We start from the raw sequence: 14,311 nt of genomic DNA, 5'->3' as shown, positions 1-14,311 counted from the left end.
CTTACCTTGCTGGCTGAGTATCAGAAGTTCCCAGATCATCTCAAGCTGCTAGTTCCAGATTTTCAGGGTCCCCTATAAATCCCCTTTCTGGTTGTAAGCTCACCAAATTGTCTTGGAAATTTTATAGATGGGCAACTCTTATCCAAATATTGATCAGTGGTTCTAAATTAACTACTGCGATAATGAACAGACACATAAAGATGTATCCAGCATCTTTCCAAGTAACTGCTCTGTTTATCCAGCACATTTTGAGTTTTTTTTATTATTAACATGCATACATAGGTATCACATTAAGGAAAGTGACTGAAGCAGTACATAGGCAGTTTCTTGTCAGGGACTTAGAAATGTATGTTTCAGAAGAGTCAATATGACACCAAAGATGTTGGATGCATTGGACACAGCATACAAAAAGAAATACATGTACATGCAGAATTTAAAATTGTTTTTCACAGTGCATCTCAATGCACAAAAATGTGTGTAATGCAGTACAATATGGTAAAGTATGCTCTGGATTTTTTATTTTTTATTTTTTTTTGCAGCCTGTGAAAGACACCAGTTCTGGTGTTATTCTTCTGCTCCCTCCTTTTGCTTTGCCAGTAACAAAGCAAAATCACAGCATCATCACAAACTGTGCTTTTTGAATGGCAAAGCACAGGAAGGGTGAAAGCATAACACAGACAGGAACTGGTGTCTGATGCTTCTGGAAGGTGGAAGCTTGACATTGCGGTACAACACCACTATGAATGCACATAATATAACTGGATGCCACTTGGGGGATCAAAAAAGATTTTTTTTCCCTGCTGGAGCAATTTTGGTCATGCTTTATTGAGGGTTTCTTTCCTTCCTTTGGATCATCTGTGGGTATAGGATTGTGTGTGTGTTTCTCTTTTGTTTGAACTGGATGGATTTCAACCATAATAACCATGTAACCACGCTGCTCCTCCTGTACTCAGGCAGCTACAGACAAGTAAAGTATTTCAAGAGCTGAACTAGGAAGCTCTGGCCAAAAAAAAAGGCAGGCAGAGGCAGTCATTAACATTTGCCTGTGGTCTGCCTGAAGCTGTTTTATTTATTAATATTATGTGCCCTCGGTTTTGCAGCACTTTACAAAATAAAGGGAGACATTAAGGTTAAAATACAACTTAATACAATAGGGTTTAGAGGGTCCTCCTCTTGAGAGCTTACAGACAATAACCACCCACACCAATATTAAATACATAAATAAATCTTCATTTGCAGCTGCCACCTCTTATCCCATAGGATGTCAAATAAATATGTGCTACCAGTTGTGCTTGCTGACCACCATCAACAATAAACAGACCCTATACCCCAAACATGTTCAGAAATGCATAATAGCTTGTGCAGATATCAATAAAAGTCCAAGGGTATATTGAAATACATAATTACTGGTGCAAATCATAATAATAAGTCCACATATTTATTAAACATATTCCATAAATGTCCACTAATTGTAAATAACTTTAAAAGTCTAAGTGAAGGACATGCTTGTATACACCGTTTTTAGTGATCCACCACCAATAATTCAGAGATCCTCCTCAGTCACCAGATGTTATTGACTTCCCTGTTATACAACAAGAAAAGTCAAATAACGCTTTGTGGTCACCTCAGGACCTCCTGGTATAACTCCTCTCTGTTGTCACCAGATGGTGTTCCGATGGTATCCAAATGACATATAATACAAAAAAAGAGAAAGGATCCTCTCATAGTATAAAATGCTATTCTGATAGTGTGTAAGCCACAGACCACTTGGCGTGTGTTCCATGCTAAACTAGAAGGGATGTACCGGAAGTTCCACTTGACGCGTTTCATCATCAAATCGTGACATCTTCAGAAGCAGGGAGTCACGGTGCTCATCTCCAGCATACATACACTACGACAATAGGACTGCCCATACCTCACATATTCACAAATGACTCAAAAATATATAGAAAAAACTATTAAGGAATAATATCCCATGAGTGATATTAAAATGCTATATACACTATGTGTTTATTGGGGAATTAAACTTTTTTTTTTTTTTTTTTACTGTTTCAGGACAATTAATATTACTAAATATTCTCTATAATCTATCAAATCTTCATAGTTTAAGTCTAAATCTACTTTAAGGGTTTAAAAAGTTTAAGAATGAAGGTGCTCAGAGTTGGCCTTTAACAGAATCTGAGATATCTCTTTTCTAGGGTGTGAAGGCAGAGATTGTGGAGGATGTAAGCAACTATTTAAGGACCCTTCTTGATAAAGCCATGACAGAGGATGTGCAATCATGCAGAAATGAAGATAAAACTGCAATAAAGAAACGGTGAGATTAATGTATTACAGGAGATCTGTAGTCATGGTCACTTAATTTTAAAACATCAGCGTTGTAATACCAATACAAACAATAGTTATTTTTGACAATCCAATAGACGCTTAGTTGAGAAATCTTTTTATGTTGTGAGTGCTGCCTGTCTGCTCGCCATCTCTTTCCACAACTTCTTGGATTCCCTGCATGCTTTCTGCTTTCCCTATGTTGTCTGCTTTCAATTTCTAAGGACTACATATCCCATGGAACCTTGCTGCCTGCAAACAGTAATTCATGTTCTGACTCCACCTTCTGAAACTCCTCGTCTCAGCATCTCTGTTGTTCAGAAGGCAGGCTCTGTGAAATGTGTGATAAAATGGTGCCTATTAACTGGGCAGAGTCAATATGTGTCAAAGAATTGAAGGAAGTAAATGAGTGGGATTCAAGTTTTCAGATTTCATTGTCATTCAGATTTGTGAAGTAGATGTAGCACCCTCCTAGGCTAAGAATGCTAAGTAAATTTGTTGTGGCTTGCTCTGTAACCAGAGGAGCTGTGATCTCTTGTCTTGCTTTGTTCTAGGTCCACAGTCTTAGGATTTGATTGATTCCCTCTGGCTCTGCTGAGAATCTTCCAGAGCTCAGGGCAAAAAATTCAAATGCTCAGGCTGGGCTTTCACCATGCTCTAGCCAATCCCTGGGGAGGTGTGCCCAGATGCTGGGTGGGAGGCAGGGAAATACCCGAGGCCTGGGCATATCTATTCTTCCCCTGGAAGAAGGGGAATCGTGTGCTTCCAAGGGCTGTTAGCCCTGAAACCCTGCTGGACTGGCTGCTGGACTGCTCCCTCCCTAGATTAAGCCCATGGATTTATTTCTACAGGGATTTGTGAGTAGAGCACATGTGATTTGCACAGGAACCGCACCGCATTACTGTGCAAATCGCATGCGCATTCTGTGTGGTGTGATTTGAGCCATACATTTTATATGTCTCAAATTGCACCACATCCACACCAAAAAGATGCAGGACCCTTTTTTTGGTCCACACTAGAATCGGATCGTATGGGTATTCACACCTACACGATCCGATTCTGCACATCGCACCATGTTTTTTGGACCGATTTTGGAGTGTTGTTAACTTAACATACACACCCGCAGCGGTTCATATGAACTGGGTGCGATTGTGATGCGGTGTGGAATTCGCACAGAAACCCCATCTGTGTGACCCCAGGCTTAAAGTCAGGTATAATAAAATATAAATGTAACAAATTTCTGTTTGAAAACTGAGCCAAATCCAAAATATTAGCACCAAAACGTTTACATAATTTTGTCTCATCAAAAATTGAAATTTTGCTATCTATTTAATCCACCAGATCATTAGTAAATAGATTGAAAAGACCTGGGCATTAATCTTCACAACCCGTCAAGCACACTCGGATTGCTTTTCAGAGGAGCAGCAGTGCCTTCTGTACGTGTGAATGAGCCCTTACATTCAGCAGTGGCATCCTTAGGGCTCGTTCACAATTAAAAAATTACTAAACCCAGGACCCTACATTCACTATATCTGATCTCCCATAGTACACAGAACATGGACATGTAATTATTTTAGTAAATATAACTGCTCAATACGTTTTCTAATCTGCAGTTAGAGCAGTCTTGTGACTTCTATCAGTGTCCAACCGAGCACTGGTTATAGCTTGTAGGAGGAGTTTTCATTTTGCTCTAGGAGGATGCAGGACCTTTGACCTCTGTCTGGACAGTGCTGATTTGGCCCTGTGCTGATCACATGCACTCTCCCAAGAAAAAAAAAACTCTGAAACAATACACACTAAACTAAGTATGTGCATAATGGCTATGGTTCAGTCTGTCTTATCAGTCGACAAGATGTGGACATTTGAATAAGAGGAGCAGAGAAGTCAGGATCAAACGGCCTTTTTACACAGTGCAGAGATTAACTCCTTTGGTTCCACAGTGAGTATAACAAGCATTCTTTACTGCATATACAGACTGATTTTACTGTTGTGGGTTTAGTAACACTTTAAAGTTGTGGAGTGGTAAAACCCTGCGGTTGAGTTTCAGCTTTACCGCCTCCAATCCCTACCCCCTTTAGCTGCTGAGGCAGCAGCCAAAAGTGTGCATATGCTGCAGTAGGAATTAAACCCCCTGTTGCTTTTGGTGGGTGCTACCACCTGCCAGTTGCGACCCATTCAAATAAATGGGACCACTCTGCAAGCAACTGCATGCTTCTGTGGGATCCAAGGGGTTACAGCAGGTGGTGAAAAACTAACACAACGCTGTTCTTTTAACCCCTTGTTTGCTGCACTGCACAATGTTGCAGGGCACTTGCATAGCAGCCTCATTCACTTGAATGGGTCATGCTTGGCATGTGTTACGCCCACCAACCATGACAGGGCATACAATTCTTGCTGGGGTTGTGACATGTGTACACCCCTGACCACTGCAGCAAAAGAAGGTGCATTCAAGGCAAGGGTGGTAATAACACATGTAGCACTACCCCCTTAGGAGTTGCTGAAGTTTTTGGGTCTCCCTATAGTCCTGCACAGCCAGGCAACACACATTTTCAGATAAACTTGTATCCAAGAGACCGTAACCAATCTTTGAGCTTGTTTTTTGAAGTTTTATTAGGGAAATTGAACTTGGATAGGGTAAGGGGTGTACAGGATGCCCAATGTAATTGAGAAACCAAGGACAACTTCCTGGAACTATATACAAGTTTTTATAGCAAAAAAGTATATTTTGGAGAGCTAGCCAGAGTCTCTAGTTGTAGCACCCCAGGCCCCAGATGAATCCTTCTCTTATCCAGGTATCCGAGAGACATCCCTGAGCAGGGAATCCAGTGCCTGCCACATTAGCGTAAGACAATCCCAGGTAGTTGCTAATCTGGTTTTCCACCATTGTGCTCCTTCCCCCTGACACAGGGGGTGCAGGTCTACTCACTTAGTCCTTCTCCTGTGTTGCTGGTGGGTCGGTGGCTGCTACCAGGCCTTGTAGCTGGGCCACTGTTTCCCTGCCACACAGGTGGTCCTCTCTGAGGGGGCCGGTGAAGTTCCATGCTTTCCACCTTCCAAAGTCCTCCTGCCTGGAGATGAGCCCCTCTTCCATCTGGGCCCCCTCCAGACTCCTGCTCTCCAGCTTTACATCCTCCTCTTCCACCCAAACTCTCCTGCTGCTGAGCAGGCTCAGTTACTCTTAAAGGCTGTCCTGGCCCCTTGCCAAGCCTCCTGTTGGGAATTGGCCAGGAACCTCCAAGAGTACAATCCAGCCACTCTGCACATCCGCCCACTGCTTCTAGATCTTTCTCCAAAGTCCTAGAGCAGGGAGAAACTCCAGAGAGCTGGTCTGCAGAGCCTCTCAGCTCTGACCTAAATTTGACCAACCTGGCTATCACACTGCTACTCAGCCTCTAACTAACAACTGAAGCTAGAGCTCCCCCTAGCTACCTAGGAGGGTGATACACACATCTTAACTATGGGATTTTACCACCCACCTGCATCCCATTGTTCTATTTGTTTGTCTGGCCTGGGAGCAAACTATTATGAGATGTATGTGTGTATTAGCTTAGTGGGCGTGTGTCTCCAGCAGCCCTCCCTCCTGATGGGACTGTCTGCTGGTGTGAGGTTTGAGTACCTGTGTGTCTCTTGGTACTAAATGTAGATTGCCCCACCCTGTGACATTATGCAGGGAGGGGGAATTGTCCCCTGAGTGTATATATCTTGTATCTGTGTTCAAATAAAGTAGTTTACCTTTGGATAACTTCAAGACTGGTGTCGTTTAGTCTTGTATGGTCGGCTGTGGTGTCTGTTGTCGGTGTTCGGACAGGGAAGCGGTATTCTAACGGAAGTACTCAAGTGCAGTCTGGGTCGGATCCATTACACTCGACATTACTGTCCTCAGCCCCCCACTTTAATGCTTTAATGCTCTTCCCCCCACATCGCAGCCTCTGTCTCCTCACATTTTCCAATTCTCAGCTCCTCCACTTTATTTTAATGTCCTCAATGCCCCCCCCCCCACTTAAGGTGCTCAATCGACTCCCCCCCCACACACACACACACATTCAGTCCCCAATTCCCATACATTCAGTCCTCGGCTTCTTTTCGCATCAGCCCTCCTTCACACTAATGTCCTTAGTCCTTTTAACTTGCCCCCCCCCATAATGTCCTACATTACACAGACAGTGATTGATTGCCAAGATTGCCCTTCATCCTAGCAACCAATCACCTGCTTGTTAACCTCGGGCAGCTCCCACCCTCCATCCAGAACTGTCCTGCCTCCGACTGTCAGCTCTGCTAGGATGATTGCGAGATGGCTGTGGGAAGAAAAGGCTCCTAAATGGCAGGATCACATGCCTCCGGATGGGTTAGTGACTTGGTCCGCATTCGGACCCCAGTCCACCATTTAGTGATGCCTGGTCTAGTGAAACAACAAATTAGTGAAAAAAGTGCCCAGTCACATGTGAAAAGTGGATAACAATCCAAAAAGTGCCACAACAATCAATATGTGTATCCAAATGTATTCTGAGCCAGCATGCAGTGTAAACAGAAGGCATCCAGCAAAGGTAAATGCAGAAACTACTTACCAGAGCATGTGATCTTCCAACTGTACATGGTCCAAACCAAACAACCAGCTTCTCCCCAGGCTTGCAGGAAAGCTGTGCTCTGCTTAACATAGAGAGACGTAAGGACTGGACTTGTCTGGAAGTGGACCTTTCAGTAAGCCTGTCTTGGGTTTGGCACAGGATAATCACAACAGCCCCTTTGGATCAAGCAGGAGGTAAGGCTTCACCCCTGTAGCTGTGATCAGCAGCCAGGAAGGTTTAGGGAGGCAGGTAATACATGCACACCAGCTACGTGTGTGTGTGTGTGTGTAAAAAGTAACATGGTATATAGAAAATGTATTACATTTTCCTTTGATTTGATAAGAAGAAACTTTATGGACAAAATTAAAGTGCTACTAAACCCAGGACCCTGCATTCACTATATCTGGTCTCCCACAGAACATGGAAGTGCATTTACTTTAATAAATATAAACTGCTAAATACCTTTTCTTATCAGCAGTTAGAGCAGTCTTGTGACTTCTATCAGTGTCCAGCCGAGCATTGGTTAAAGTTTGTAGGAGTTTTCATTTTGCTCTAGGAGGATGTAGAACCCCTGACATCTGTCTGGACAGTGCTGATTGGCCCTGTGCTGATCACATGCACTCTCCCAAGAAAAAAAAAGCCTCTCTAGCAATACACACGAAACTGAGTGTGCAGAGTTACCCCACAGGATATGTCTTATCAGGAAATAAGAGGGCGACACAGGAAAATGGGGAGGATCAGAGAAGTCATGTTTCAAACAGCGTTTTGACACAATGCAGAGGATTAACCCCTTAGGTTCCACAGTGAGTATAACAAGCATGCTTTACTGCATATACAGACTGATTTTACTGTTGTGGGTTTAGTAACACTTTAAGGGATTTCAAATTAAATTAGTTGACTTGATCGCATCATTGAATGTATGTATAGTTTAAGGATATAATATTGAATGCTTTATCAGTTACTAAGCTCCTACCTTTAAAAGACTGAGCATTATCTTAATTTATAGCATCACAATTTAAATAAATGACTGAATAGTTATGCTGCTGTTTAAAAAAAAAATTTAATTAATTCTTTAAATTAAGGGAGATGTTTTTAAAGTGACAGTTGTTGTCTTTTCTGGTTTTTGTTGTTTGTTTTTTTTTTTTTTTTTAGTAAATTCATGATCACTAATAGGGAGTAATGTATTGTGAAATTATATGACCATTATCCCTTCCCTGCTGGTTGTAACAACTACTCCTTTTTTTTCATATGGTATCCACTTATGAGAAAACTGAATCTAACTTTTTTAGCCAATTGCCATTTTAATATGTAAGGTCACTGCATTTTCATATGTAGCATAAACCAAATAACAACCTAGTGTAGCATTGCTCTATGTTACAAAAACAAACAAGTTACTTGCAAAAAGAGCCACAACCCAAGTGCTACTATATGTCTGTATTACTATGTAAAATAGTCACCTAACCACAGGATCCTGATGCTTCCCACAAGATCAGCTGTCACAAGTGTGGGTTCTGTTTAAGGGATCTGGTACCTCTTGGTTGGTTGGATATAGTACTCCAAATGAGAAAAAAGCCACCAATAGTGAAGTACATCCTTAAAATCAATTGCCTCTTTTTTGTAAATAAATGCACTCACAAGCAATGATAATATGTCAGCATATCCAGCAATCAATTTGGCAAATATATCACTAGTGTTCTCTCTCTCCAATCTAAGCATTGAAAGTGTGATCTCTGTAACTTACAGATCTGATGAGATAGCGATAACTCCAAGCTTAGTTGAATAACACAGGCAGTGACTCAATCCAGATGACATCTTGTAGATCTTGTGAAGTTTATTCCATAAAGTGAGAGAATCTTACAACAATGAACATCCGATAGGTCAAAAGATCATAATGTGATCTGCTTCATGACATGAAGCTTGAAGCTGAAATGCATTACTGGGAAAAGGGGTGGGCTATCTATACAGCATTAACTAAACCAAAGGAAAGGGAGGAGCAGAGACAAAATACATAGAACAATTAAAGGCATATGACAGTCTAGCTCAGCAATGGGCAAACTACGGCCCGCGGGCCGTATATGGCCCGGCGGACCTTTTAATCCGGCCCGCGGAGTGTGGCAAACATCGGCTGTCAGAATGTGTGTAGGCGGGGCAGCGTGAGGAACGTGAGGGGAGCTAGGCTCCTCTCACAGTCCGCCCTGAAGACCGGAACGGCACGGGAACACGGCGAGAGGAACGCGCGGAGCAAAGGTAAGTGAATTGACACAGGGGGGACTTGGGTTACTACTTGGGGGGGGGAATAGTACTGTGGGGGATGAAATACTATATGGGGAATGAATTACTATAGGGGGGATGAATTACTATAGGGGGGATGAATTACTATATGGGGGATGAATTACTATGAGGGATGAATTACTATATAGGGGATGAATTACTATATGGGGGATGAATTACTATATGGGGGATGAATTACTATGGGGGATGAATTACTATATGGGGGATGAATTACTATATGGGGGATGCATTACTATATGGGGGATGAATTACACTATGGGGGATGAATTACACTATGGGGGATGAATTACACTATGGGGGATGAATTACACTATGGGGGATGAATTACTATATGGGGGATGAATTACTATGGGGGATGAATTACTATATGGGGGATTAATTACTATGCTTACTATGGGGGAATATTACTATACTTACTATGGATGACACATACACATCATTCATCTACTCTTGGTCCGGCCCCCGGGTCCAATATATGAACCCATTGCGGCCCTCAAGTCAAAAAGTTTGCCCACCCCTGGTCTAGCTAGTACTAGGAAGTGACATCATAGTACAGTATATTAATACCTATCCATTAGGCTGCAACACCTTTTTACAGTACTGGGGTTGTAGTAGTAGCAGAAATATATTGTATGTAGCATTTGCTTTGTTTTATAATGTTTATTGTGTAATTAATATTTGCAAGCATCAGGATCCCATGGTTAGGTGACTTTCTTTTAAATAGTTATAGAGCCATTTGGTTTATGCTACATGTGGGAACATATTTACAATGTTAGCAACAGGTATTAGTAGATAGCCCACTTGTATTCATTTGGTTAGGTGGCAGCGCAGGAGTACCTTTTTTAAATAGAACTATTTTCATATGTACATAAAATATTTTATATTAAAATACACTGTATTGCTGTTTTTGATTTAGACCCCAGAGATCAATGTCTGAAAGGAGGAAAATATTTTTGCATCGTGCTTCCCTGCTAGAGTAAGTGGAAATATCTCCAATCTTTTTCTTGTTATATCAGTTTACTGTGTAAATGAGCAGATGGAGACACCATAACACAGTTATATTTTAGTTATGTTTTTACAAGTAGATGTTAATGTTTAATATGTGCTGTAGAACTAAGAATTAGATAAAAGGCACTGTACCAGTTAAAGCATTTATGGAGTTGCTGCCTGTGCCTACAGATTGGATTCAGCTTGTATAAGAGCAGTGTCTATATCAAGATTTTAAATTTCATTTGCCAAGCTTCCATTCAGTTTCAAGCAGCTGTTTTGAAGCCTTCAACTCTAGGGGGATTATTTACTAAAACTGCATGGTGCAAAATCTGGAGCAGCTCTGCATTTCAACAAGACAATGATCCCAAACACAAAGCCAAGGAAAATCTCAACTGGTTTCAAAGAAAGAATATAAAGCTGTTAGAATGGCCCAGCCAATCATCTGGCTTGAATACAATAGAAAATCTATGGACAGAACTAAAGATCAGAGTTCATAGGAGAGGCCCACAGAACCTTCAAAATGTGAAGACTGTGTAGAGGAATGGGCCAAAATCACACCTGAGCAATGCATGTGACTAGTTTCTCCATACAGGAGGTGTCTTGAAGCTGTCATTACTAACAAGGACTTTTGTATGCAGTATTAAATACATTTCAGTTAGCGTGTTTAATATTTTTTCCCCTTTGTCATTCCATTTTATTACACATAACGTAATTTCTGAACTTTGTTGTTTTGGTTTCTTTGTATGTATGGATTGCATGGGTTGTTACCGACATGTGGTGAAACTTTCATGTCAATAGCACCTTTAGGAATACAATGCTCAAAAAAATTAAAGGAACACTTTGAAAACACATCAGATCTCAATGGGGAAAAATATCATGCTGGATATCTATACTGATATGGACTGGGTAATCTGTTAGGAACGCAAGGATGCCCCATTGTTTGATGGAAATTAATATAAACCTACAGAGGACTGAATTGAAAGACACCCTGAAAATCAAAGTGAAAAAATAATGCAGCAGGCCAGTCCATTTTGCTGAAATTTAATTGCAGCAACTCAAAATGGTACTCAGTAGTTTGTATGGCCTCCACGTGCTTGTATGCATGCCTGACAACATTGGAGCATGCTCCTAAAGAGATGACTGATAGTGTCCTGGGTTATTTCCTCCCAGATCTGGACCAGGGCATTGCTGAGCTCCTGGACAGTCTGAGGTGCCACCTGGCATTGTCAGATGAACCGAAATATAAAATCCCAGAGGTGTTTTATTGGATTTAGGTCAGACGAGTGTGGGGTCCATTCAATGGTATCAATTACTTCATCCTCCAAGAACTGCCTGCATACTCTCACCACATGAGGCCGGGCATTGTCGCGCACCAAGAGGAACCCAGGACCCACTGCAGCAGCGTAGGGTCTGACAATGGGTCCAAGGATTTCATCAGGGTATCGTTGTCTGGCCTGTAGAGGTCTGTGTGTCCCTCCATGGATATGCCTCCCCAGACCATCACTGATCCACCACCAAAACATTCATGCTGAATGATGTTACAGGCAGCATAACGTTCTCCACAGCTTCTACAGACCCTTTCACATCTGTCACATGTGCTCAGGGTGAACCTGCTCTCATCTGTAAAAAGCACAGGGCGCCAGTGGCGGACCTGCCAATTATGGTGTTCAATGGAAAATGCCAATTGAGCTTTATGGTGCCGGGTAGTGAGCACAGGGCCCACTTGAGGACGTAGGGTCCTCAGGCCACCCTCATGAAGTCTGTTTCTGATTGTTTGGTCAGTTTACATCTCCCTCACCGAGAAGAGCCTGGGAGATATCAAAAGGAGGCAACCGATGATTCTGTGGCTGTGTGAGGAAATTAGCCTAGCTCTGGGATGTCAGTGATTGTGTGTAGCTTTTAATCTCTGAAAGGACTTCTAGTCACGATCACAATAGTGATGCCATGGGACATTCCTTTTTGTACAGTACAAAGAGAAAACTAAGGAGTTCTCAAGTTATTTCGTTCTTAAGGTATTGGGGTATCCCATGCTCCCTCACTCTATCCAACTTCAACATTACCAATAAAACCCCAAAAAGAAACCCTTAGACTGTTCCTCGGACCAAGTAGAAGAGTGAAGAAAATGTTGTGCACTCAGCTGTGTGTGGTCTAAGTGGGAACATAAGACTAACTTCACCAGTAAATTAAAAGTACATACATCCAATGTACACAGGTATTATCAGCAAGGGGCCCAAGAAGAGTCCTGGTGTAATTGTGCACCGAGGCATATACAGTATAAGTTATTAATATAGATACCTGCAGATGAATGTTGCAGCAAAGTTCTGTTGCAGGGGCCCCTGAGGATGATCGTAATGTGGCATCTGTCTTCATGTTCGAGATCTGAAGATGAGATCAATGGGAAGGGGAGATCCTCCAACCGTTGTCCAACCAGCCTCGAATGCAGATTCTCGCCAGCTATCTACTCTGTGTCTTAGTAGTTTCTAATCTGTCATGTAAGCTGATCTTTAGCTACCATAAGTGGCTGTTGGATGCCTAACCTGGTGTTTGAGTTCTAAACAAAAATTAGCTAAAGAATCCCATACCAAAAGGGACAGCATTAACTAAAATAGCAGGACCTGTATATAAACTCTATTGCAATAAAAAAAAGTTCTACTAAAATACAGCAAGGTGACCACTACACACACACACACAGAGAAGCTATGAGCAACAATAATAAACAACTAAATATAGGAATATTTGCCTAACATACCTGTGGTCTCTCTCACTCTTCTTCTTTCTCTTCTCTCTCCTCCTTCCTCCTTCTGAGGTTTTTAACCCAACAACCCAGAGAGAGGAAGTAATGTGTATAAATAATTCTGTGAGTCAGCTCTAAAACCTTGATTAAATGCACACAAATATGAAGTCAAGATGTAGGCGATCTAAATGAGGATCAGTGGACAGTGATGTTAAAGCTCCTTCCAAAAGTTTTGCTTTCCCCCTCCCACAGGGGCGGACTGACAACTCATGGGGCCCCCGGGCAATAGGGAATCATGGGGCCCCTGTGTCCTTGCCCAAACTCAAAAAAAGCCTATGAAAAAGGTACCAGGGGCATCTCATGGGGCCCCCTACTGACCCCGGGCCCACGGGCAGTGCCCGAGTTTCCAAATGGTCAGTCCGCCCCTGCCTTCCCAAAAGCTGACGTGGCTTTTTATACTCCATAGATTCTACTATACCCCTCAAAATTGTTTTCTTAGGGTCCCCTAAGTTCCCTTTCTGTAGTATGCATACAGGCACGTTAATTCATATTTTATGGCACTATCCCAAGTTAAGGTACTGCATAGATACATTTCAAATTTTATTTGAACTTTGTTTAATCCAACTGACTCCTGATCCTAAGAAGATGTCAGCTCGGTCATGTGCTCAGCTGTGTCCAATCACAGCTGATCGAATGTAAATAGGGAAATGCCGGTTATCTGCATTTCTCTCCTCATGAGCTGTCACGCTGACAGCTCAAGAGGAGAGCCGGTAATCGGCATTCCTCGGAGGGGACATGTACACTGATCATCAGGGTACTGATGATCAGTGTGCCCTGATGATCAGTGTAGCCCCAGCAGTGCCACCTGTCAGTGTCCATCAATGCCAGCTGTCATCAGTGCCACCTACCAATGCCCATCAGTGCCACAACACTGCCACATCAGTGCCTACCAGTGCACATCAATGCAACATATCAGTGCACATCTGAGCTGCCTTTCAGTGCCGCCTAACAGTGCCAGTCAGTACCGCCTATCAGTGCCACCTATCAGTGCCGCCTATCCGTGCCATATGTGAGTGCTGCCTTTCAGTGCCCATCAGTGATGCCTGTCAATGCCCATCTGTGCCACCTACCAGTACCTCATCAGTGTCCATCAGTGCCACCTATCAGTGCCCATCAGTGCAGCCTCATTAGCGCATATCAGTGAAGTAGAAAAATCACTTATTTACAAAATTTTAAAACAAAAACTAAGAAAAAACTTTTTTTGTCAAAATTTTCAGTTGTTTATGGTTTGTTTAGCAAAAAATAAAACCCAGAGGTGATTAAATACCACCAAAAGACAGCTCTATCTGTCTAAAAAAATGATAAAAATTTCATATGGGTACAGTGTTGCATGACTGTGCAATTG

The 14,311-nt window shown here is 42.3% G+C and overlaps 1 protein-coding gene across 1 annotated transcript in view; it reads left to right on the top strand.

Moving 5' to 3' along the window:
• The window catches only part of LOC149450830 (sterol O-acyltransferase 2-like), a 70,232-nt gene that overhangs the window by 17,036 nt on the left and 38,885 nt on the right, over positions 1-14,311 (top strand). Inside the window, exons 3-4 of the mRNA XM_089691355.1 lie at positions 2,199-2,317; positions 10,099-10,158. Of these exons, the coding sequence (XP_089547481.1) occupies positions 2,199-2,317; positions 10,099-10,158 (179 nt within the window). The remainder of the gene's footprint in view (positions 1-2,198; positions 2,318-10,098; positions 10,159-14,311) is intronic.

This window comes from Staurois parvus, unplaced genomic scaffold, assembly GCF_062004578.1.
Source record: "Staurois parvus isolate SC_StPar_1 unplaced genomic scaffold, SC_StPar_1.0 ptg000562l, whole genome shotgun sequence".
Lineage (NCBI taxonomy): Eukaryota > Metazoa > Chordata > Amphibia > Anura > Ranidae > Staurois > Staurois parvus.
This window is presented reverse-complemented; position numbering and strand designations above follow the sequence as displayed.